Source organism: Pagrus major, chromosome 16 (assembly GCF_040436345.1).
Source record: "Pagrus major chromosome 16, Pma_NU_1.0".
Taxonomy (NCBI): Eukaryota; Metazoa; Chordata; class Actinopteri; order Spariformes; family Sparidae; genus Pagrus; species Pagrus major.
In genome coordinates, this window is record NC_133230.1 from 17,056,404 (window position 1) to 17,081,616 (window position 25,213).

The following is a 25,213-nucleotide window of genomic DNA, read 5'->3' on the forward strand; positions in this document are numbered from 1 at the left end:
CAGCACAATTTATATGGGTCTGGGATTCGAATAACTGTAGTTTAGAAGTCAATTTCTTAGTTTCTCATAACTGTAAATGATGTGAAATGATTAGGCATTTTCCAGAAGTCCTGTCGCAATCTAAAACATCACATGACAAACTTTGGTTTCAGGTCTTTGCATTGCTGTTAGCTCCTTTCGTGACCTCTTCGTGACTCCTTACACTACTCCGTGCTTTGGTGGCGTAGCATTCCCTGTGCTAACCTTAAGGGAGAAGGCAAAACTTTTCTACCTGTTATCCCACAGCGGGTTTCTGTGGAAATGGTGGATTTAAACATTGGGCTCGCTCCAGGCAAACATTTTGTCATTCCGGGCAGAAAATCACAAAAATACATTTTAAGATGCAACACGCTGCTAGATAGTGGTGAGATACAAAAAAGACTTTTCCCCCAAGGTTCGTGTAGGGAACACTATGTGACTGAATTGTAGAGTAATGTGCAGCATGCCAGGGTTTTCGACTGGGGCTAAAAAACAGTGAGGTGTTCAGGAGGAAATCCACTGTAGAAGAAGAACAGCTATCCATTTCTTGCCAATTGTTTGCAATCTTGCTTTTTGTGACTGGAAAAACACACTTAACAATACAGATTGATGGTATGCAAGAATAAAATTGCAGTCAAGTGTAGATTTTTCTTGGTTAAGAGTCAAAAAGTGAATATAAGTCAGTTGAATATGCGTTGTTCCTCAGTACTATAATAAAAAGAGACGAGATGAAAATTTCAAAATAAAACATTCCTCAATAACGTAGACAGCAATCGTAAGACATTTGATTAAAATTTATAAGCTGAGGATATAATCATCTGTTTTTAATACATTCACTGAAGAATTTCTAACAGCACAACGTCCAGAAAGGGTAATAAAATGAATGAAACATTTCTTTCTGTCACCAGATGTTATTGTTTATACCTACAGTGCTGAATGTTAGCTGTAATCCCATTCAGTGACACCCACACACACCCACCCACACACACACAAATACATGTTGTTGTTCTCCTTCCAGCCGCTATAATCTGCTGAAAGCCTCGCCGTCCTGATTGTATTATCACCTTTAATGGAATATTACTGACACAGTTTAGGTCCCTGACACAGGCCGGGCTGCACTACAGGGGATGGATCAGAGAGTTTTTATCACAGTAATGGTGAACGGTGAAAGCGGGGAGTCCCTTAAACACACACACAAATTCACCTGCTTCTTGTACGATGGCCTCTAAGAAAGCCAGTGCTTCTTACAGGGATTTCACACCAAAAGTGTCGGTACAAATACCACGAGTATCTTGACCTCCACAAAGCGTGTCCAATGGGATTCTGCCATTAATGGGAGGCGGAAAATAGGATGACAACAATTTTACTGTGGAGTCGAGTGACGGAAAGTGAGTTTGACCTCTGAATTCCCAGAATAGTAACTACTCTCCAATCTCACTGACACTTGAGTAAAAAACCTCAGGAGGGATATGAGATTAGGGTATTAATTAGTGATCATTTGTATTTTGATTACAGAATCTGTCGGCAAGAGACACGATTTTGGTATCGGAAGTTTAACGTTTTCGTTTGAGCGAGGACCAATCAGTTCCAAGATTGCTGATCAGGCTGTAAACAGTGACCGGTGTGTGGAAGAGGAAGTCTAGGCCTGTATATCCGTTATCTGTGAATCATTATCCAGTTTTCGCTGGCTACACCAGCAGCCCAAGAGGCTAAATTGCAGGCAGACGATAGACGATGTGTCATGAGATTGACTTTGCGCAAACGGTTTGCTCCTGTGCATTTGGTCTTAAACCAACATAAAGCTGCCAACAAATGTAACTCGTGAGGTTGTTTATTAGGCAGGAAACATACTCGCTATGTGAGTGACAGTGAAAGATGAAAAATGTCTTTTTTATTGTCTTTATTACAAGACAACAGTAAACTGATTTAAACATTTTTTTTAATAAATAGCATGTAAAATGCCGACTTATTTTCTAAAATTGTCAGCAAAAATGACAGTTGCCGTATTTCTATTGACATATTTTCAAGCACATTTAGAAAAATTTGCTTAAGCGTTCTCAATTTTGCAAAACAAAGCTTTTATACTCATTTGAGCCAATTTTTCCCTGCTTTAAAAAAGGGTTGTCACACTGAAAGGGAGATGATGGGACCTTTTTAAAAATAATTTCTGACGCAGCAAACATTGAACTCACATGACTGATCAGCTATTCCCATTCAAAGTGAACTCACCCACTCATGACATGACATGAACCATATTGGCCGAAGGACCCTCCCCTCCTCGCCCGATTAACTCAGATAAGCACTCAACCACACCCACACCCACTCTCCTATAAGATAGCCATCATTGTAGGGATGTTGCAGGCGGAGAATTGAGGTAGTTAGAAACGAGCTAAGCGGAGCTTAATGGCTGATCTTGTTTCGTGATTTTTTTTTTTGGGGGGGGGGCAGATTTGGTTTCTAAAAGTCCCAAAACACTGAGAAAAAATGAGAGAATTAACATCAGAAAGGCTGCTGGACTGAAGTAAAGATATTATCTTGCTGAATTATTGATGTCTGGTTGTGTTTTGTGAGTCTTGGTTGTGTATGAGGTGCTGTTTGAACTCTGTGGTTGAAGTAACTGTAATAAATGAATGTGCTGAAACAGCTAGACAGAGAGCAGACAAACACACACACATTCAAAGTCATCTCTAAATGCACCCCTGACCTTTAGTCTCCAGAGATCCCTCTGTGTCTTCCCACCTCCTCGCTGGTCTTTAGTTTTCCTCCATTAGCGGCTGACTGGTCAGCTGTTTCTCTCATCATTTATTCATCTGCATCTCGTTTCTGTCATTCTGTGTCTTCCTCAGCCTCCTCTACCTTTAACCTTTGCTCCCATTTTCTTGTTTTTGTGTATCTCCCAGTATCATCACCCTCATCCCCCTTTTGCCCTGTGTCTCTGTCGTGTCCATCTCCTCTTTTCTGTCCTTCTGCCAGTCAGTGACAGTCAGGTTGTCAGATATGCTTTTGTCCCTGTGAGTCACTCCTTTTCTCTCTTTCTGTCTCTGTCATGTCTCATTTGTTTTGATTCGTTTGATTTTTTTTTTGTGTGTTTGTGTGTTTTCACTGTCTGACTTTTGCTGCAGACTGTCATTTGTCACCAAAGCTCCAATCTGGGACCCCCATTTTGGACTGCCGACCAAAGATTTTGCCATGTTTCTCTCACGAGACACAACTTTTGTCCTTCTGTGTAAATTTTTTTGAACTTACGGTGTCCTTTTCTTTTTTTAGTCTTAATTTATCTTCCCTTATTAACTGAGGCAGACACCATATGTGAGTATCATTATTTTTGTCGGACACGGCGCATTGATGCTCATTTTAGTGTTTTATCAGTTTGAAGTTTAAAATGTGTGTTTGCCCACAGACATTAATAGTATGTTTGGGTCGATGGTCGCTGTTTGTCGGGGCGTGAGCGTCTCTCATCAGAGACTGTCTCCGGGGCAACGCCTCAGTCAAATGGCATGGGCGTCCATGTGATCACCCGAGCAGAAACAAGGCCTTTATCACACACACACACACACACGCACGCACGCACACACACACACACAGACACATACATACATACAGCTGTTCCAGCGTCTAGGCCAAATGCTCTGGGGAATCTCTCTTTTGTGCGCTCAGTAATGAAGATTATTTGATGGTCAGGATTTTCTTAATAGTTCTCCCATTTATCTTCTCTGTATAATCAACCCTGCCAGCCCTTCCCCTGCATAGAGGCCTTAATACACAACCTAACTGCGAGAATAATGTTGGTAATCTACATTTCTGTAAACCACAGATGTTGATGACAATGTTGAAACTTTATGTTTCTTTATTTTGTGATTTCATGTTTTTTTAGGTTCAGTTTTCAATTTTATGATGTGACAGCGCTGTGCTTGTGCTCAGGTTAGGTTTAGGCATAAAAACCACTTGGTTAGGGGTCGGAAAAGATTGTTTCTTGGCCAGGAAACATACTTAAATACACAAGGACTAATTAACTAATGAAACACAGGTAAGCACGAAAAAAGGCCAGGAAAGAGACAAAGACAGGAAGTGTAAAGCAAAACATGATACATGAGGAGAGAACCTACAAAATAAAACAGGAAATTACTCAAAAATCATGACACTGTGTACACTGTAGGATAGGAAGATAGCAAAAAACCAATTGAAGCATGCTAACTGTGTAACATAAATGTGTGAGTGCATGCGAAGTGGCTCCTACAGTTGGTCTTTAACCAAAATAATTCACACCTGCACACCTGGCAGGCCAACCTCCTCACTTGTTGCCATGCTTCACTGGCCTTGTTTCTATCCATCCCTGCAAATTAATAAAACACATGGTGATACATGAGTAAAAATGCCAGAATTGGCTAAAAGGCTACTGTAGTCCCCTGGCCAAGATGTTAAAAAGGCTTCCTAAAATATAACAAAGCAAAGATTAAAAAACAAAACAAGCAGAACGAAACTGGGCACACAACAAAACAGGTTGCTTAATCTGCTGAAAATATTGCTGTTATGCAATTCTGCACACCAGACTACATCTCACAAGCTCAGCTGTCATTATGACATTTTAATTTGACTGTGATCCACTAAGAATCCATTAGCAACTATTTCCAGCATAGGGTTAGGCCTATATAAGGCACGATTCTGCAACTGTGTGCCGTTCTTCTTGCCTTAAATGTGTCCAGGAATGAATGCATTTGACATTTTCAGAATAGCTGCCATGTTGAATAAGTGGTGCATTCATCCAGTCAGGTGCAGAGGAGGAACATGTCGGAGTGAACATTATTGAAATGAAACAAACTGTTACAGACACACTAATTACTTTTCCTTTACTTGCACGATGAGATAAATCGAAAAGCAGCCCTTGGGCAGCATGTTTTGGGTACTCTTTCAGCTCCTGTTGGTTAGAGAGCATGGTGTGAGATGAGGTCAGAGGTCATGTTTGAGGGTAAGGTGACAATTGAGGTTGGTTGAGGTTTAATGGAGCGTGACGAAAAGGTGATGGACGAAGCTTGAGGCCCTGGTTTGACAGCGGTACGGTTTGAATTTCACAGAGCAGAAACCTGTGATTTCACCGTAAACCGCACAGAAAGAAAGCTCTGGAGTTTGTTGTCATGCATGGCCATTCTTGTCTGTCTGGGCCAGTAATAGATGGGGGGAGGGGAGGAGGACACAGAGAGGAGGAGGAGGTGTACGAGGGTGTTGGTGGGTGTAGGTTGTAATGCTGGCAGGTCATTTATAACCCTTGGTCTCCTCTTCGCTGCATTTGCCTCCGAGATAGCACATGGCTCAGGAAAAGTACATCGATCTGGGACTGGAGACCAAAGAAGAGACAGATAGTGTGTGAGACTGAAAGCAAGGACGTTACAGTCTGGTTTATGGAAAAAGAAGGAGGAATGTGTTTATGCGCATTGAGTGTGCTTCAGGACTATAGAGCTAAAGATGTGTCAGAGGTAATTTTATCGGTTAAAACAGGATGTAGCGAAGTGCTGATGAGGAAAGCCTCAGGCCGAAGCGGTCATCAGGTCAAGTCACGGCACCACCATCATTACAATGGCTCTGTGTGCTGGAATCTGACAGGCAGACGAGCTGGAGTTAGGGGCGAGACAGGTTGACCGGCTGCAGAGAGAGAGAAGGTCTAGAGGTGTCTATATATAGAGAGTTGCTGAGGAGAGAACAACAGAGGGAGTGTGGAGGCTCTTGAATTTTTCAGTTGTCGGAGTGATTCTAGATGTATGAGGCTTGTTCGGGCAAAGATTGGAGCGAATTAGCATTAAATGTAACATGCAGTGGATTTCAGACTTCAGACTTTAATGGACTCAATTAGGCAAGTTCAGGTTAAGATGATAAAATATTGAAAAACACAAACACAACACCATTAAAATACAGATATGCACTGATTTGTAGTCTACAGGCACTGTGTTTACCATGTTCACCATCTTAGTTTAGTGTGTTAGCATGCTAACATTAGCAATAAACACAAAGTACAGGCTAAAAAATATGTGTGTATCCTAATGCCCTTGATGAAATTGTTAGACTACAAAAGTTTATGTTTGGCAAAAAAGCCAGAAGTGTTAAACTCTGAATCTAAACTCACTCAGACATTCCTTCCCCTCAGCCTCACCCCGATTTACCCAACAGTGTGTGTGTATATGTATATATATAGTATACTGTATGTGTGTGTGAATGGTTTCTGCCTGGTTAACTCCATAGCCTCGGGCACGACTGGTTTTTCTATTATCATCAGTATGTGTGTGTGTCAGATTGATAAAGAGTGCAAGAAGAGACAGAAAAGCAGATAGAAGGAGAAGAGAGTGAAGGAGATAAAAGTTGTCAGGGAGTGCTCGGAGGGTTTGGGACCATCTGTTGCTAAAACAATTCCTTTCCACCCCTCCTCTGTTGCTCACTTCATTCAGATGCACATCTGGTGTCCCACTGAGCCATTTCAGGGCTCAAACACCCTCTCAGGCGTTAGACTTACTGATTAACTTACTGATACTTACGTCTTGAAACTTTGTTACTACAACAAGACCGAAACAGAATGGAATACATTTTTAAAGCTGCAATTATTTTCAGTTGTTTGGACAAAAAATGTCAAAAAAATCATGAAAAATACTGAACATTCCTTCCTTTTAACTCAACGTAACATCTTCAAATGTCTTGTTTTGTCAGACCAACACTCCCAAACCCCATAAATATTCACTTACTGTGAGTAAAGCAGAAAATGTTAACAATTTAGAAGCGGAAACCTTGAAATTGTTTCCAGATTTTAAAATCTACTCAATAACAAATTGTAATATTGTTTTCTGTGGCATCCTGACATTTTTAAGCACATTGAGTGAAATACCTTCCAAACTTTTCTATTAAATTTAATGAAACTATAATGCTAATAGTCTAAGAACTCTTCTATATGAAATGCCACCTAGTATACTGTGACTTTAATGCTCCACAGTGCTAAAATGCAGTTATTGAGCATCTGTAATGCATTACATATTGTAATTAGTCTTTAGAGTCTTTTTTTAGCAATTGGTTTAGATCATTGTGATGTCATTTACACTAGATGAGCTCATGGTGTTTTTAAATTTCAAAACAGTTCAGTGCAATAGACTAAACTGTGCAGACTTAGCATGTGGTCCATTTCCTGTCTTTACAGTACTTCAGTAGCCCCGTTGACTGCCTCCTCTTCTTCTTCCTCTTCTCTCGTGCCCTCTCGTGTCCCCTCCTCTCTTCCTCCTCTGTGCCCCTTTTCAAGGGCTGGAGGTCAGAGGTCAGCGACTGTGTGAATGAGGGCTTTGTCTGTGTGAAGAGAGCACACTTCCTCTGACCCTGAGTCAACCACGCACACGCATGTACCGCACACACACCCGCACACTTACAGATGTCAAGCATTGTTGCCACTCCAGATGTTAAAGTCTTCGTCTCTCATTAAACACATCTGTGATCGTCTGTGCACCCACGCACACTCATTATACATACAGACTGTGTTAAATGGTATAGAAACTAACAAGTGACTGTCCGCATCAAGGGTAAACAGCAAACTAGTAGTTCTCCAGAACTTACTTCTTGTGTACCCCAAGTACCTTTCAAAATAAGAGCACGTGGCATTACTAAATCTGACTCAAAGATCTCACTCAGGTCCCCTGGGGTTTCATTACTTTACGTAACCAAATCCTCCTCGTTTTCTTTTCACTGGTCGCAGTGGTTAACTTCAGTCTTTGTGTGTGTCTCTGATCCAGGGGGCCCGTGTTTGGGTCAGAGAGAAGGAGCAGCTGGTTCCCGCTACAGTCAACTCCTGTGGAGATGGAACCCTTGTCGTCACAACCGACTATGGAGAGGTAAGAACTGTACACACGCATGCATGCAAACAGAAACGCCTGTTTTCATCACGGTTAGATTTGTAGTTTCGTTATTTCGAGATTTTGAGTTCGCAGCCTGGCATGCTTGTCCACCAGTCCACCAGAGGCTTTACTACTGATGACTCAAATAATCAACATTTAGTGGGCAGCCCTGATAGGTCCCCAGGTGACTTCAAACCAATGTTGCTGTTCATGAGCTTGCAGTATTTCGCAAACAGTATAAATAGAGTGAAATTGCAAACACTGCTCAGGCTGAAAACACATGTAATTAGTTCAAATCAGACAGGAAAGTTAACAGTGTTAGATTAGATGCTGAGCAAAGCTGCAGCAGTTACTTGTGTCATTAGCTTTCAGCTAAAGGTCAGACTGAAGGTGAAGCAGCTGTGCAGGTTCCTCCTCTCCTGTGCAGATCGATACAAACTCCTGGTCATAATGCTCCACTTTCCTGCCCCAGTTCCTTCCTCCTCCTCTTCCTCCTCCTCATACATATGCAAAATTCATCTCTGACACACATTCAGCCTCCAGAGGAGAGCTGGAATAGATGGAAAGCATTATGGGAGCACAAATGCACATTTGCTCATATGTTTCAGGATGTCAGGACGGCGTTGCCTGTAGCTGTTGAGCCCCGACCCTTTGACACCCCACGCCAAAATAATGGAATTGAATGTTTAAATCTCATTATGAGTGTGCGTGTGCTCGTCTAATCTGTATCAGAGCAAGGTTGTGCACACGTTGTTCTTTGGATTTGATGTTTTTTTGATGGCTGATGTGTTTGGCACACACACAAACACACACATGCGCTCCAGTTGGCAGCGTTCACATTGAGCTAATAATAGACTTGGTCCTTTAGCCTGAATTCAAGAGTCTCAATCCTCCTTTTATACCCTCAAAGAACATCCTCATCTTCTTTCTGTACGATGAATTCATATTTCTTGGCCTTCAAGACACAAAATGCTGCTCTAAAAGCATCGTCTTTTAATGCGTCTGACTCGCCGTTCTTGTTCGAGGGCACAGCAGGGACGGAGAGGCATTTCCCAAAATAGAGGATTGGTGATAGGAGCAGGCATTCTCTTTGCACTGGATTATGAACGTCCTTAACCTCCCCCAACCCCCATCCAGCTCTCCCTGCCTCCCTCTGCCCTCCCTCTCTGCTGGCTGTTGGTGTTTAAATGTTAGCTCTGCAGGAGGCAGTGAATATTTGATAGAGAATCAGCAGGATGAGGAGCTTTACCCTGATACAACAGGCTCTGACCCATGCAAACAGTCCCAGGCTTCCCATCGCTCCCCACGGTTCACCTGATCTCGGTCATAAATACATTTTTGATTCCGATGTCCATGGAGCTTGGTGAAACACCGGAAACATTTTAATGGCCGAAAGAATGTAAAAGCTGAGATATTGCACCAACATTCGTGAAACATGCAAGATTTAACAGCATTTTGTTTCACTTCCCTTTTTCTTAGTCTCACCCCAGCTGCCATGTCACTCCGGTTCTGTAATCTACAGACCCTGACCCAGTTCACCACATTACCAATTCTGGGTTACAAATGCCGCGGCTGCAAAACTACAAGCCTTCATATCAGATCAGCACAACTCCAAGGGTGTATAGGCAAGCATTTACATCATTCATAGTCTGTTTTACTCATGAAACAGGAAATATTCGAGGCTGCTGCTCACCTGTACCACATCAAAAACCGTTCATCCAAGTTTACTGAAGATGTCCTGACGGCTAAGCTGATGTTGTATTTTTCGTTTCTTCTATCCTGCCCTCACATGTCAGTCATTTGTGACTAAAAGCCGAGTGATCTTTTTGATTCTTTCCACACATAGAAGACAGTTGCCATCTACAATAGTCTCATTCATCACCCACATTTCAGCCTCTTTTCACTAACAAACAAAGATATCAGCATCTTTCCTACGTTGTGAAGTGCCAAGCAAAAAAAGCTGCACAACGTAAGCCTCTGCCTTTGCCATTTCAGAAAGGTTATATCAGATGCGTGTTGTTTATTTAATGGAATAGAAAGCCTGTCACATCTTTACCCTTGATTTAAAGTCAAATAGCAAGTCTTTGTGGGTCTTCCTGTTAATGCTTGGATAAACACCTGGGCCTGTAATTGTTCTTATTACAGTAGGATTCTGACCCAAGCGGAAGAAAGTAGAGATGAAACAATTAGTCAATTAATTGGTGAGTTGATCGACAGATAATTAATTGGAGGCTACTTTGATTTCATGAGGAAGTATGTAATCACAGACAGAAGGTTACACAACAACAAAACACACACACATACACCTGTATCCTTATCCACACACACCTAAACACTACACGGACACACACATACCAACATGCATGTATACACACACAGGTTAGTGATGAGTTATGAGTTACTGTGTGTTTTGTGACCTGGATTTCAGAAGCTAGCGTGAAAGCTGCAGCGAGAGCTCACGCGAGCACAGAACATGCTGCAGGGATGCCTTACTCACACACAGACACACACACACAGAGAAATAAGTGACACACACTCTGTTTAATGCGCCTAATGAAAAGTGCAGAAATTAGTTGTTTTGTCTGAGTTGTCAGGAAACAGGCTGATGTTGCTGTGTGTGATCTCCTGACCCACATTCATCGTCACAGTTTTCAAACCCTCTGAGGACCCCGTAGTTACTCATTTGCTCAGTATCGCATAATGAGATTAACTTAACTCTCTTAACCTGGCGCGCAGTAACACTGATATGCAAACACAGACAGACGTCTCTCTTTCTGTTTCTTGCTCTCTGTCTGTCTTTCTTTTTTCCGGTGTCCCTCTGCAGTTTCTACTATCTGTGAATAAGGGTGCAGAAATCCCCCTCGGGATGGGATGAGTGTTCGTTGCCAAATCCTAAACCATGATGACATGTGAAAGGTGTCATACACTCCAATGATAAAAGGGTGCTGTAGGGCAGAGAAGGCAGAAATTGAGTTAAAGCTTAAGAGTGCAGTTACTCAGAAAAGGTAATGTATTACACATTCCTCATTACTTTTTTATAAAAGTACTGAATTACTTATTCCCTCTCTGTGTAGAGAACCTGTTAATAGACTCTCCACAGGCGCACTAAATGCTGTGCCGATGTTGATGACTCTCATGGATATCAGGAGAGGTCAGGCAAATGTTGTGCAAACGTAGATGAAAAGGCACGCTTGATTAATTTTTTTCTAGCCGTCTACTGCGTTACAGACAAATGTAATGTGATGACAGTAGTGCGTTGCTTCATTCCTTCATTTAACAAATGATCGGTGGTAACAGAAACAAGAACGCAAGAGACAGGATGCACTTTTAGAGGAGTACAGTACAGCACATGTTGGAGTTAGCTTTACACATGCACTTATTGTTTTAAAGAAATCTCTGCAAACCGGGAATGTGTGACAGGTGCATCAGAGGAAGGTGCAAGTTGATAGCAATGAGAAGTAGAACACACAGCACTGGGAATTGAGAGGAAGTAAAAAATGTTGACTAACAATAAAGCTTGACACGTGAATCAATGAGTATATGATCTCACATAATTTTCCAAAAAGTTCACGTTAAAGTCCAAAAGAGCTCTCCTTGGTTTTAAGATAAAGCCGAGCACTGCTGGCTGCAGCTGCTCCTTTTGCCTCCAACACATCTGATCTGAAGGGTCAGATCATTCAGAACAGCCCGTCAGTGTTCCCTATCCCTAATCTGACTTGTGGAGGTCTGCCAGTTCTGATCCGAGGTCAGTGAGGAAAGCTGCAGGTGCGTACAGCACTGTGTGATACTGTATCTTACACTGAACAGAGCTCTGCTGAATATATAGGTCACTGTGCCCACAGCATTCTCCCTCGCTCTCTCTCTCTCGTTCTCTCTCTCTCTCTCTCTCTCTCTGTCTCTCTCTCTCTCTCGCTCACTCTCTCTCTCTCTTTCTCTCTAGCTCTATCTTCATCTCGCTTGCTCTCTCTCTTCACTCTGGCTGCTGCTAATATATGAAGTCAGATGAAGAGGCTTGTCTCCCCTGGCTCTCCTCCTGAATCATGCAAAGCAGCTTCAGACATCAGAGGGCTTTACAGGAAGGCCGCTCCATGGCCTGTATGTGTGTGTGTGAGTGTGAAAGTGTGTGCACATGAGCAAAACAGGTTATTAACGGAGCAATTTTAGAGAGAAGAGAGAAGAATCGGAAAACGATGAAAGGGAAGAAGTGGAGTGCGTGTCTGAGAGAGGAAGTATTGTCAACAAATCCCATAACAAGACAAAATCAGGGAATTAGGTGAAGAAACAAGGGAGCAGGAAAGGAGCTGATGGGCTGGGAAGAACACTGGAAACAGGGCTGGGCTAACGAAGCTGATGCAGGGCAGGTGTGGAGGGAAGAGCAGGCTGGGGAGGAGCACAGAAACACAAGAACACAGGAAGGAAACAGAGGAAAATACACTGCAAAAACCCAGAAAACACATAAATAAGAGGACACAGAAATTACAGGACCATGACAGCAATAGGAGGAGTGTTTCGATTACTTCCAACCTGGTTATATCTAAACATTCAAGGCACCCAAACACCAGGAAATGCAGTAAAATTAGCTTTTTCATTGTTTTTGCATTCACAAACATGACAACAGCGGAACAACACCAACACCCTCCTTGTCTTTCTTTGTTGCTGTTGTAGCTGACTGTTGGATGGATGCACATTCGTCTTTCAGCTCTTGCGTTTCATTTGCACTCACCATACGCAGCCCAACTTCTTATGCTAACCTCGGCACATGTTGATAACCTCGTACGGCCAGAAGCTTCCTGGCCGATGTTGCGCTTGTGAACTTTGGTCTTGCTTAACTTCAGTCTGTGTGCCATGCAGTCTGTGTGCTGCCGTGTACCAGACTGTGGAGTTTATAAATAATCGCTATATACTCACTAGTGCACCGAAAGTGTATTAATCCACAGCTGAAAATAGTCCTCTATAAATGCAGCATTTACTCCTGTTTGAATAATGTAGGCTTAAAACTGCAATGCATATTGTCATTTTAGGAAATAACTAAGTTTTAAGTTTTTTTAATAAAAAAAATAATAATAATACACTTTGTGACCTGTATTTAAATGTTGACATCTTCAGTAGGCTAATGTATAGGTTTGGGGTTGATTGAGAGATGGACTAATGCTCTGTTGGTTGACTTATCCTTAAGCTATAAAAGGCTTCCTCTCCCTCACAATACATCCTAGTGTGAGATACTACTGAAGTCAAATCAGAGTTGGTTAACCGTGCTCTACTTCTACATTACTCTCATTCTGTCTCTCTCTCTCCCTCTTAGTCTGTTAGTCTCTCTCTCTCTATGTTTTTCCTTCACTATTTCCATCTTTTTTTTCTGTTCCCCGCACCAATAATGAATTATTGAGCATGAAGTATCCCATTTTAGACTCTCAGGGTAGTCATAGTTTAGTGTGTGCGTGCTTCACATACAGTACAGCATGTGTATGTGTGTTAAAAACCCACCAGAGGGCAATGGAAGAAGAAGATGGAGACGTTTGCAAAAAACCTGTATTTCTTCCACTCCAGCTGCTTTTTATTTCAGTCCCTGACATACTTTTTCACTTCATAGCGTCCCCTCTCTGAATCATCTGCGTTTGGATTGTCCCCAAGTGGTTTTCCCTAAACATCTCTGCTTTATCTCCTGTTAAAGGCCTTTATATTTTAAAGCAGCTTTGGCATTAGAAGCTATTGTAAAACCCGGAACTGTAGCTCAGGCATTTATTTGATTTAATCTTATGTCCAGTTTATTTCCCCATTTTTTATACATCAATTTCAGCATCATGAGGAGTAACATACTAAACAGTGTTTTAATGTCTTCACTGACTCTGGAGGGACATCTTTAGTCTGAGAAATGAACCCTGATGATGTTACAGACTGGTGGCAGGGAGCTTAAAAGCCATGGGCATGCACGAGGAAAGGCAGGTTTGAATGAAGAGATGCTGTTGAATTGAATTATGGGAAATGTAGGATCCAGTGTGTTTCATTCAAGGCTGCATTGATTTTTAGCATCTTTATTTGAAATGTGCCTCTTGCAAATACCTCAAGGTTTATGAAAATGAAATACTAAATCCCTTTAAAGGTATAATATGTCCCTCTCTGACTCATTCCCGAAGGTTATAAGAAAAGATGACCACATGAAAATGTACAACTCAACAAAATATTTTACAAAGGTATAGTTGTTTTTGGATATATAATGGAGAACTGTCACATATGAGATCTTTTTAACATAATACTTACATACCTATGCCCTCCTGATAGAGCAGAGTGAAGTTATACGTAACCTACTTACAGTTTTTCCCAATTATTTAAACACATTACTTGAAGCTAAAGCTCAGTTTCTCAAAAATCAAAACACAAAACTGAAAACATTTAACCATTTTGTCTCCACAAATGTCCACCAAAATAATACATACAGCTATACTATGAAGATCTCTTACAGACCATCAATTTAAAAACTGTCACTGTGTGATAAATATTAATTGTTTAGATGTTTTAGCTTCATGAAGCCATGTTACATCTTCAAATGTACAAAATTCCATATAAATTGTTTCCTTTTTCTACTTTTTTAATGTTCAGGTTGCAATTTTATGGTACATACAGTAAAAAGGCTGTTGAAATATTACAATACAATACTCTAAATATATAATATAAATATAACATTGACACAGTCATTGTTTTTGAGTAGGATACGATGCACATTTGTTTTTCCAGTGAGCTCAAATTGGGCAAAACTCACAACCCAGAGTCATACTGCAAACCAACTGTAACAAACTGCATAACAACCAACTATACATCAGTTTGACAGTAAACTGAGTGAAATGGGACAAGTCAAGGTGATTTTTCGACCCAGACGGCTATTTCTCTTCCTCCCTTCAATACATGCGCTGTGTTATCTTCTATCCCACTATAATTTATCCTGGATTGCGAAGGCATGCTTGAGTCTCTGATTGAAATGGCTCTCAGTAAGCCTTCAATTACAGGCAGGGGTCTCAGATTGAGCCATTAAGGCATTAAGTGAGTCTGCGTGAGTGAGCATGGAGGAATATCTTATAAACAAAGAGAGATAGATCAAAAAGAAAGTGAAAAAGCAGGCTGAAGGGACACATCTAAGCAGAAACCAGCAATAATGAGAAGATAAAAAAAAAATGGAGGAAGAAAAAGGAGGTTGAAATGCGGGAAATGAAGTGAGAGGCATGCAGAGCAGAGGGGGTAAATTAATGAAGAGTGGGATGATATGAGAGATCGAGAGAGAAAAGAGAGGCGAATGACAGAGAGGAGGGGGAAGGGATAAAAGAGGAGTGACGTACAAAGGGAAAGAGAGATGAGAGAGACAGAAGTGATGTTCGAGACATGTAGGCATGCAGAGAGCGAGAGAGAGAGAGCCAGAGAGAGAGATTTAATAGGATGAGAAAGTAAAGAAATAGGGGAGAGAGAAAAGCCTGATATGAAACTAATGGACCTGGATATCATTTGAGGGACTTTCCGTCTCTTCTTTCTCACAGATACAGAAGTACAGCCCTGTCAAGTTGTAATACAGCCAATCTGAGAGTGTCAGTGCATGTGTACAGCTGTTCAAGCCGTGACTAACAGGCATGTTAATGCATCTCATCACTCGGACAAGCGTGTCTCCAGTGCACATCAGCACACACATTAAAAAGGACATAACCATACACACGTTAACACACACACAAAGATGTAAAAGTTGGCATTGACCTCGACTCTGCATTAAAGGCTATGTACCGAAGTAAGCATGTTAACCAGCTAGCTGTTAGATTCAGCTGGAAGATACATCAAAAAAGTATGTGTCTGTCTTTCCAAAATCGCCTCTGTCTCTCAGTTCACTACACAGCTGACTGAGCCTAGTTTTACTGTTGCTCCACTGCAGTTTCTACAAGATGGCCACTGCTGCTGACCCTTGCTGTAATAATCTTATATATTTCTAATTGTGCCTGGATAACAACCTGTCAGTATGTTGATTGAGTACCACGGTCATAAAAAGGTGAAGACAAAGAGTCAAGTGGAAGGGTCACAGTGAGGATGGTGAGTCGTCAGCCATCGAACCCTACATGAGTTATGCTGTCTCTAATGGAGGACGAGGGGTAATTGGGTCATTTCATCACAGATGAGTGAGTGGGGAAAGGTTAGTGTCCTGATGGGACAGACGTTCATCATCAGTTACAGACAGAGTATGCACAAGATGTCTCTACACAACATGAAAGAGGAGGACGAAGGCACACACTACAGCGTAGCAAGGTTATTATCGTTAAACAAAACTGAACTAAAAAAGGTGTGAAAAAACATTTTAGCTAATTGAAATAGAAATGGATGACTTGAGAAAAAAATAACTCTGGAAACTTACTGAAACTAAACTGAATTAAAAACTAAATTGAAAAATGAAATATAAATTAAAACCAATACAAAACAATAAGACATGACAGTGCTGTGAGTTCGTTCATTGGCTGCATGCAACAGCCCTGTGCGGTGGAAGTCGTTGTTACTGGAGTGAAATAGATTTATTTAAGAACAGGATGTCTGAGCGCCTACAGCGCACCCCTCTGCCACTCTCAACAGACGTCCAACACATCTGTTACAGCAACACACACACAGAGGGTGGAGGCTGGCTGTGAGACTAAGCTGACATATTAACGACCCAGTATTGTAAAGGCCGTGCTTTCTATTCTTAGACAAGTTGATTTTGCTGGAATGAATGAACGACCTTTATGCTGAAATAGAACGGCAATTATCTTCTGTCCTGGTGTGTGTGTGTGTGTGTGTGTGTGTGTGGGCTGACGATCGTCGTAGCAGCATGTGTGTATGTGCCGGACATGACTACACACCGAGCTGCTTTCACCTGTCAAGTCCTGCCAGATCCGATCTGTTACTCTCTCTTCCTCTTCTCTGCTTCCATCCTTCTTCTTCTTCTTCTTCTTCTTCTTCTTCTTCTTCTTCTTCTTCTTCCCCTCCCATGCCCGTCTTGTCCCCCTGCTCCCCTGTTTCCATGGCGATGGATGACATAGATGAGATCGGGGTCTAGTTAGATGCTCTGTATTCTCAGCATGTAGATTTTCATCATGTTGCATCATAATTAGCCTGTTTGTGCTAAAAATGGAATCCCCTTGCAATGTTGGCATCTTTTTTTTATATCTGTGTGTGAGCACGTTGGCCTCCCCCGTACCTTAATTAACCAGCAGGCATCATTACCAGCTCGACAACTAAAAAGTATTATACTCACCTCCGAAGAGATTTGATGGAAATTTGTCTGATGTATTGATAAGTTTTCTTTTTCATTTGCCCTTGATCACACACACAATGTCATGTAACACTAGCATAATAAAAAAAAGTCCATGCTAATCTAATTACTTTAACAAAGCAGATTTCTGGAGATATTTATTCCGTTTTTTGTGGACGTCGTTTGCAATCAGGAGCACCTGTTTTGTGTTACATCGCTGTCAGATCCAATTAGAGCTTCCTCAAGTATGACTGCAACAAATTCAGGTGTTTTCTCAGGATTATTAAAAGCCATGGCAGGAAATGAGGGAAATCACTAACTGATGTGGGAATAGATGTTGAAGGCTGAGGTAAAGTGTGGGTGTGAGCGCACAAAAACAACCAAATTACAACATTTCGTTACAATAAAACCTTCTGTCTTGTCGTCCTCCAGGTGTTGTACTTGCAGCAGGCCGAGGTCACCAGGGAGCGGGTGTACGCTATGCACCAGTCCAGCATCGATGGGGTGGAGGACATGTCAGCACTGGCTGAGCTGCATGAGGCCGCCATCATGCACAACCTGTACCAGCGCTACCACAAGGATAACATCTATGTAAGTGCATTTAGATGGATACGTGTATCTACGTGTGTGTGTAGTATGTGTGTGGCCAAGCGTGTGTGTCTTGCTGTGCCCCCCTTCTCCTTTTCCAGTAATCTTTGCATGCATGAGGCTTTTAGTGGGAAACACAAATCATCTTATCAGACCCATCTGCTCTAAGTGGAATAGGTGGAGAGACAGAGAGGCGAGAGCCATAAAGTGAAAAGAGTGAAGTAAACTACAAAACAAATTAATTTCCACTTCTTTAAAGTTGTAGCTCTTACACAAACAACAACAAACAGCATTTTGGTTGCGAGATGTGGACGCAGCCCACTTGGAGGCAGGGCGAGCATGCTTTGGCCGCACTCTGGAGAAGGTCCAGCTTGGGCGCGGCTCAGCTCAACTGGGCGTGGCCAAAAGTGCCATTGGAAAAGACAGTATCAAACACATGCATGACTTGTTTTGTCTGCAGGCATGACTGCACATTTATACAGTTAATCTGATACGTAGCATCAAAATGCTCTGCTGTCTTTCTCAGATACCATAATTGTCTCAGTAATCACAAGAGAAATTATTGCTGTGTGTGTGTGTCTGTAATGAATAGATGCATCAGCTGATGTGTATAAAACTCCATTTCATCTCACCAATGACAACGGAAGAGACAATAATCTCTGTTTGTGCTTTTAAAATGGATGAGATCAATTAATTATGATCAAGGCCAAAAACGACCACATCATGATCACTCATCACATTTATGGTGAGTTGAAAACCTGAAAGATTATCAGACAACGGACCAATGGCAGCATCCCTGGGTGTGACCTAATCTAGATGATGAAATATTGTCCATACACGGATTTCCCTTAAGCTGATCATAAGAATTTACCCTGAGTGAGGTCAGCTTTCTGTGTCACTGTGTGTTCATGATTTTATGTACGTCGGCACAGTTTCATATGTGTGTAGTACATAAAGTGCGCAGACGGGGAAATATGACACGATGGAGGGCGTGTTGACCTGAAGTTTCTAATGCGGAAGGACAGAAAGCAAACGGTTCAGAACAGGAATCAAGCCTCCCTCTGCCATCATGACACTGATTTGACCTCACCTTTCTAATAAAAATCTGGTGATTAGTCACATGTCACTCCCCCTGTATGATCTCCAACCTGCTGTGTTCTCTTATCCTCCCATCCAGATTAATATCAACACGAGGATGCTGTACTATATGTGTTCCTGAGAGCTTGTTATTTGCATAAATGTGTCAGTGTGTTAAAGTGTTTAGGTGTAAGTGGAAAAATCAGAAAAAAGAAATGGAGACAAAAATCTCAGAAATGATACAGAGACAGAACCTTAAAAGTCCCTCCTTGACTCTTTACAGACTAATATTGGCAGCATCCTGGCAGCTGTCAACCCCTACAAGCAGATCTCAGGTCTGTATGACCCAGAGAGGGTGGACCTGTACTCCAAGCACCACATAGGGGAGCTCCCTCCGCACATCTTTGCCGTGGCGAATGAATGCTACCGCTGCATCTGGAAACGCCACGACAGTCAGTGTGTCCTCATCAGGTGAGTTTCAACCGTGGAGAAATAAACAGATTTACCTCTAATTCGGACCAAGCCATCAATCCACCCATCCATTGTCTTTTTAATCCTGTGTCACAGGGGGGCTGCAGTCAATCCCAGCATGCAGTAGGCGAGAGGGTATTTCCGTTTTTAGAAACAATTCCGACTGTCCTACTTACCCACAATTACACATGCATTTTTTTTTTATCTCTCTGAATGCAGAGTTCCCACATGAAGCTATAGAGTCATAAGATAGTTAGCTTAGCATAAAGACACACAGGCTAGTATTCTTGTCTGTATTCTTAATGGTCTCTATCAGCAGTTTGTACTCGGAGCACATGCAGAGACAGGCAGACAATGATTGTGAAAATCAGGCATTTTTTCAGACTTATTGATTGATGGTTGTTTTGCGGTGAGTGATAGAGCAAAGATCAAGTTCAAAGAAGCAACCTTCAGTTGAATGTTTTGTCAGGTGAAGGACGAGAGGATGAAAAAGATAGTTGCCTCTTCTTATGTGGTTAGAAACATGCCTGCGGCATTCCTCTACTAATAAATGAATCCAGTGGGTGAAGTTGGCAAACTCAGAAATTACATCATGCTTTCAATTACACTCAGGCATTGTCTCACTTGGTATCCTGATTGAGATAGACCAGGAGTTAATGCAATATCTCGGAAGCCATCAAACCAATATCAATTAAACGACTAGACGAGTTTGAGATACGGGAATGTCACAGAAGGTCACGGTGTGTTTGATTAAATTGGGTTGTGTTTGTGTGTGTGTGTGCGTGTGTGTGTGTGTGTGTGTGTTGCGTGTGCGTGCGTGTGTGTCTGTGTGTCTGTGTGTGTGTATTCCAGTGGTGAATCAGGGGCAGGGAAGACGGAGAGCACTAAACTGTTGCTTCAGTTCCTGTCGGTGATGAGCCAGAAATCAGCCGGGACTGCTCCATCAGAGAAGAGTACGCGAGTGGAGCAGGCCATTGTACAGAGCAGGTACAGACGAGGAAAATGAAGAAGGAACACTTTGCCGTCCCTTTATATATATAAAGGAATATATATTTATATTACTGCCACAGCTGTTTTTGAAGTCTTTTGGTTACAAAAGCACACTTGTAAAAATTTCACTTCAAAAATAAGTAAAAACTATGATAAAAACAAGGTGTTTTTTGCCTGCAATAAGTAAAAAAAAAAAAAAAATAGCCTAATAACAAAAAAAATCTTTAAAAAATGAAATCTTCTCACTGAAATTATCTGCTTCTTACTAGGTGATTGTGTACTATTAAGTGTAATGAGATATTTTGACTTAATTTAGATTAAATTTAGAGATTTTCACTTTTTGAAGGGCAAGTCTTTAATTTATCTGAATGCTGACTACGGCTGCATCGAATGATTATGTTCATCACAAAACATCTTCTGGTGGAATGGTCCAAAACCCCAAGATATTTATTCTACAGCATCAAATCCTCAAATCTGAGAGGCTGGTACCGACATTTTCTTTGGTATCTTTGCTTTAAAAATGGCAAAAATACATTACACTAATAATACATTTTAACGTAATTATCATCACACATAATGTAAATTGTAAACAGGAAGAGATACAAATGCATGTTTTTCTTCATTTAAATCACGTGCAACGAGAAATTGCGATAATCTCAATTGTTTAAAAAAAATAAACCTCTGAATCTCAGGTGCACTGGTGCGACCAATGAAAACGTTAGATTGTAAAGCCATTAGGGAGTCACAGCACTTAAGCCCAGATCTCAAGTCTCAACAGTCCAGCTCTGATTAAGTGCCAGAGAGCAAGCCCTGGTACCATAGGAGAGCTAAGTAATCAGTGTTTGTACTGGACTCTCAATGTGAAGCAGAAAAAAAGGGCAGGCTCAGTTAGTCTTTATTTGATGGATATGTAAAGGTCAGTAATACAATGTTACTGACTCTTACTCTCTTTGCAGTCCGATCATGGAGGCGTTTGGTAATGCTAAGACTGTTTACAACAACAACTCCAGTCGCTTTGGGAAATTCATCCAACTTCACTTCTCTGAGGGCGGAAACATCCAGGGAGGCTGCGTCTTTGACTGTATCCTTATTTATATATATTAAAGTATATTTATATCAACTGCACCAGCATCTGTATGTGCTTTTATTATTGTATTATTACTGTAAGTGCTGACTGAGTGTATTTGTAAACATTGTTTCCTTGACTCTACCTTTCAGATTTACTGGAGAAGGTAACCAAGTCCACGTCTGCAGCCTGGTCATATCATTTTAAAATGAATGAGAAGTGATTTGTCAGTTTTGCCCCGTAAATTATAATAAGATGTTAATTGTGGCTTTGCTGCATTGATTTTCCTGTAGAACCGAGTGGTACGACAAAACCCTGGAGAACGAAACTACCACATCTTCTACGCTCTGCTGGCGGGAGCTAAAAAGGAGCAGAAAAGTGAGAAAAATCAGAGAAAGTGTTCATGTATCAATTGTGTCTTTTGGGTGTGATGTGTCTGTTTGAAACAGAATTCATAACATAATTGCAGCAGTGAGGCAAAACTGGTGATACAAAAAGATCTTTTTTTGTGTAATTTCGCTGCAACTTTTCCAGAATATATCTATAATGTAAGTGCAGTTTAGGATCCCAATTTCCATCTCTGCCAATATGACACATATGACACTATGTTTGTTTCCTCTATCAGGTCAATACTTCCTGGAAGACCCTGCCGAATCTTTCCACTACCTCAGCCAATCAGGATGTTTGAAGGACAAGAGCCTGAATGACAAAGAACTGTTTAACAGTGTTATGGTCAGTGTGATGGCTTTTTGTCTTGTCTCCCATGTCATGTCTTTGTCAAGTAGACAGGAGTTTTACAAACATTTCTGGAAATAAAATGTATTCATATCGCTATAACTAATCCTTGTTTGGTAGTAAGCTCAGTTGCTAGATCATAGGTGCCCCTGCTGTGCACATTAAAGTCCCCTTCCACTCAAAATGTCTTCCTTGCATCCCATCTAAAAGTTTAGAGAGCAGCTCTACCTCATACAAATGTTAGTACGCCTGAAATTCAAAACATCATTCATCAAACCTTGGTAACTGTCACTGTCACTGTTAAACACACTTCTTCTGCTTGCAGCACCTTATCTCCTTTCCTGTGCTTGTCTCTGCGTAGGAGGCTCTGAAGGTGTTGGAGTTCTCTGAGGAGGAGATCAGAGACATGTTTAAGCTACTGTCAGGAGTCTTACAGCTGGGAAACATCGAGTTCATGACTGCAGGAGGAGCCCAGATCACCACCAAGCAAGGTGAGTTCACATGTAAAGTGAGTCAGGAAAAGTGAAACTTAGATAGATGTGGTGCGGAAGTGTAATGCATCTCTGCCCATCTTTTTAGTGGTCACTAATGCCAGTGAGCTGCTGGGCCTGGACGCCTTCCAGCTGTCTGAAGTCCTGACTCAGCGCTCCATAATCCTCAGAGGAGAGGAAATCTGCTCCCCACTCACTATAGAGCAGGTCAGCACACACTTGTACACACACATTTATTCTCCCCTACTTGATCGATCTCCGATACACTCATACGTTCATCCATAACACTCCCTCGGGGTTTCCTTCTCGTCGTTACAGGCCGTGGATTCCCGAGACTCTGTTGCCATGGCGTTGTATTCCCAGTGTTTCTCCTGGATCATCCTCAAGATCAATCAGAAGATCAAAGGGAAGGAAAACTTTAAATCCATCGGCATCCTCGACATCTTTGGCTTCGAGAACTTTGAGGTCAGAGCTCGGCGCTGTTTGGCCTGAAGCTTGTTTTACTGAGTACCGGCAGACGAGAAGCAGACCTGTTTACAGGAAATGTGTCTTTGCTTCCAGGTGAATCGGTTCGAGCAGTTTAACATCAACTACGCCAACGAGAAACTTCAGGAGTACTTCAACAAGCACATCTTCTCCCTGGAGCAGCTAGAGTACAACAGGTACATTTCTACGTAAAGGAACCTGCTAATCAAAGATCAATATGTTACACGTTAGTTAGTTTGTTAGTGAATTGATTAGAAAATACAGCAAGGAGCAAATAGACACATTAGGTCCGAACAGTAATGCATAATCCAATTCTGTCCCAACAAGCTGAAGAGGTCACGTGTTTGTTCCATATGTAGTACTGCAGGTTGTGCAGAGATATAAAGAAAAATAAATGCTGTATACCAGTTTTTCCTTGTATAATTGTTTGGGTTTACTCTCCACAGGGAAGGTGTCCAGTGGGACGCCATCGACTGGATGGACAACGCAGAGTGTCTCGACCTTATAGAGAAGGTAGAAGAGTAATTTACTGCTGTGGATGGGGGCAGAGAAACAAACTCATTTTAGGCACCTTAAAAACACAAAATTTAGAGTATTGTCACTTTACCTTGCTGTCATACATCCCTCCCATCAATTGGGAACTAAAGCTGTTTACATCCCTCTCTCCAAAGCCACCAGACTTCTTTGACAGAAACAGTAATTTTACACGAAAGAACAAGTTAGTTTCTGGCCTACCGTTGCTTCGATTGGTTAGTTTGCTTGTGTTATTGCGTGACTTTGGTGAATCCAAAGTAACCAATTGAGGCAATGTAGACCAGAAACTCCCTTGTTCTGTGGGGTAGTCTGGTGGTAGTCAAAGATGGCTATAATGGCTTCAGTTACCTGTTGGAAAAGGCTGTCTGATGGCAAGGTAAAGCGGTGAAAATGAGCCAAACTATCCCTTTAACATCCTCTGTGCATCTGGCCAGGAAGTTAAAAAGTTACAGACTTTTCTCTGTTGAAGTGAGTTAAAATAAAAGCTACCTCTCTGTCAGTTAAGAGCTGTGTTGGACTCTTGCCTCAGATGCTCTCTGAAAATCAACTGATCTAATAACCTTGGACTGAAGTCTTAGAAAGTGGTGTTGATTTCATAAAGCTGATGCGATAACATGCTCTCTCTCTCAGAAACTGGGCTTGTTGGCTCTGGTGAATGAAGAGAGTCGATTCCCCAAAGGAACTGACTTCACTCTGCTGGAGAAGCTGCACAGCAGACACTCTGTGAGTTATTTACACACAAACTGCATGAATTATTCAAAAAATGTGCCAAGCTGGGATTAAAACGTCACATTGTATTTTATATTTCTGCAGACAAACCCTTACTATGTCAAACCCAGACTTGCTGACCATCAGTTTGGCATCAAACACTATGCCGGGGAGGTGAGTTATACATAAATGAATATCATATCAACAAACTGTATTATTGTGTGACGTCAGGGAGATTTATGGTGAATCTGTCTGTCTTGGTCAGGTCCTATATGATGTCAGAGGGATCCTGGAGAAGAACAGAGACACTTTCAGAGATGACATCCTAAACATGCTCAAGGACAGCAGGCAGGACACTCAGACACACTAAATGAATAGCTTGTTGGAGTACAGGGAATGAGATTATGTTTAGTTGTAGGTCTGTTTCAGTCATTTAACCCCTCAAGAAACTGTAAAATCTCATCCAAAATGTCATCAAAAGATGCCAACTTGTCACCTGCGAGTTATAAAAAGAGTATAGATAAACTGTTAAAATGCTCCTTTAAACGTCAGCTATAGTTGATTTCTGTTTGTGTGATCCATGATGTCTCTGCTTCCTTCAGACTGGACTTCATCTACGACTTGTTTGAGAAGGTCGGCAGCAGGAACAATGAGGAGAAGATGGGAACCGCCAGGCGCAAACCTACCGTCAGCTCCCAGTTCAGGGTGAGCGACGCAGGCAGTTTGAGATTATTTGATACCCTAAATATCAAGCTAACAAGAGCTGTAAAAGCCAGTATCACAGTGATCTGAGAAAAAGTGCTTAGTCTCAGAAATATTATCCCAAAACCCAAGGTGACATCTTAAAATGTCCTGTTTTGTCCAACACACAGTGAAGATATTCATTTTATGGTGATTTAACAAAGATAAAAGCGGCAAATCCTCACATTTTCAGAAACTGGAA

At 41.6% G+C, this 25,213-nt stretch overlaps 1 protein-coding gene across 1 annotated transcript in view; it reads left to right on the forward strand.

Moving 5' to 3' along the window:
- The first annotated feature begins 1,236 nt into the window (after positions 1-1,236).
- Positions 1,237-25,213, forward strand: part of myo10l1 (myosin X, like 1) — a 34,005-nt gene continuing 10,028 nt past the window's right edge. The window contains exons 1-18 of the mRNA XM_073483159.1: positions 1,237-1,290; positions 7,773-7,871; positions 17,557-17,715; positions 19,073-19,260; positions 20,113-20,247; positions 21,207-21,331; positions 21,469-21,482; positions 21,610-21,694; positions 21,942-22,048; positions 22,413-22,542; positions 22,631-22,749; positions 22,861-23,007; positions 23,104-23,204; positions 23,475-23,541; positions 24,193-24,285; positions 24,376-24,444; positions 24,536-24,618; positions 24,873-24,975. Of these exons, the coding sequence (XP_073339260.1) occupies positions 1,237-1,290; positions 7,773-7,871; positions 17,557-17,715; positions 19,073-19,260; positions 20,113-20,247; positions 21,207-21,331; positions 21,469-21,482; positions 21,610-21,694; positions 21,942-22,048; positions 22,413-22,542; positions 22,631-22,749; positions 22,861-23,007; positions 23,104-23,204; positions 23,475-23,541; positions 24,193-24,285; positions 24,376-24,444; positions 24,536-24,618; positions 24,873-24,975 (1,878 nt within the window). The remainder of the gene's footprint in view (positions 1,291-7,772; positions 7,872-17,556; positions 17,716-19,072; positions 19,261-20,112; positions 20,248-21,206; positions 21,332-21,468; positions 21,483-21,609; positions 21,695-21,941; positions 22,049-22,412; positions 22,543-22,630; positions 22,750-22,860; positions 23,008-23,103; positions 23,205-23,474; positions 23,542-24,192; positions 24,286-24,375; positions 24,445-24,535; positions 24,619-24,872; positions 24,976-25,213) is intronic.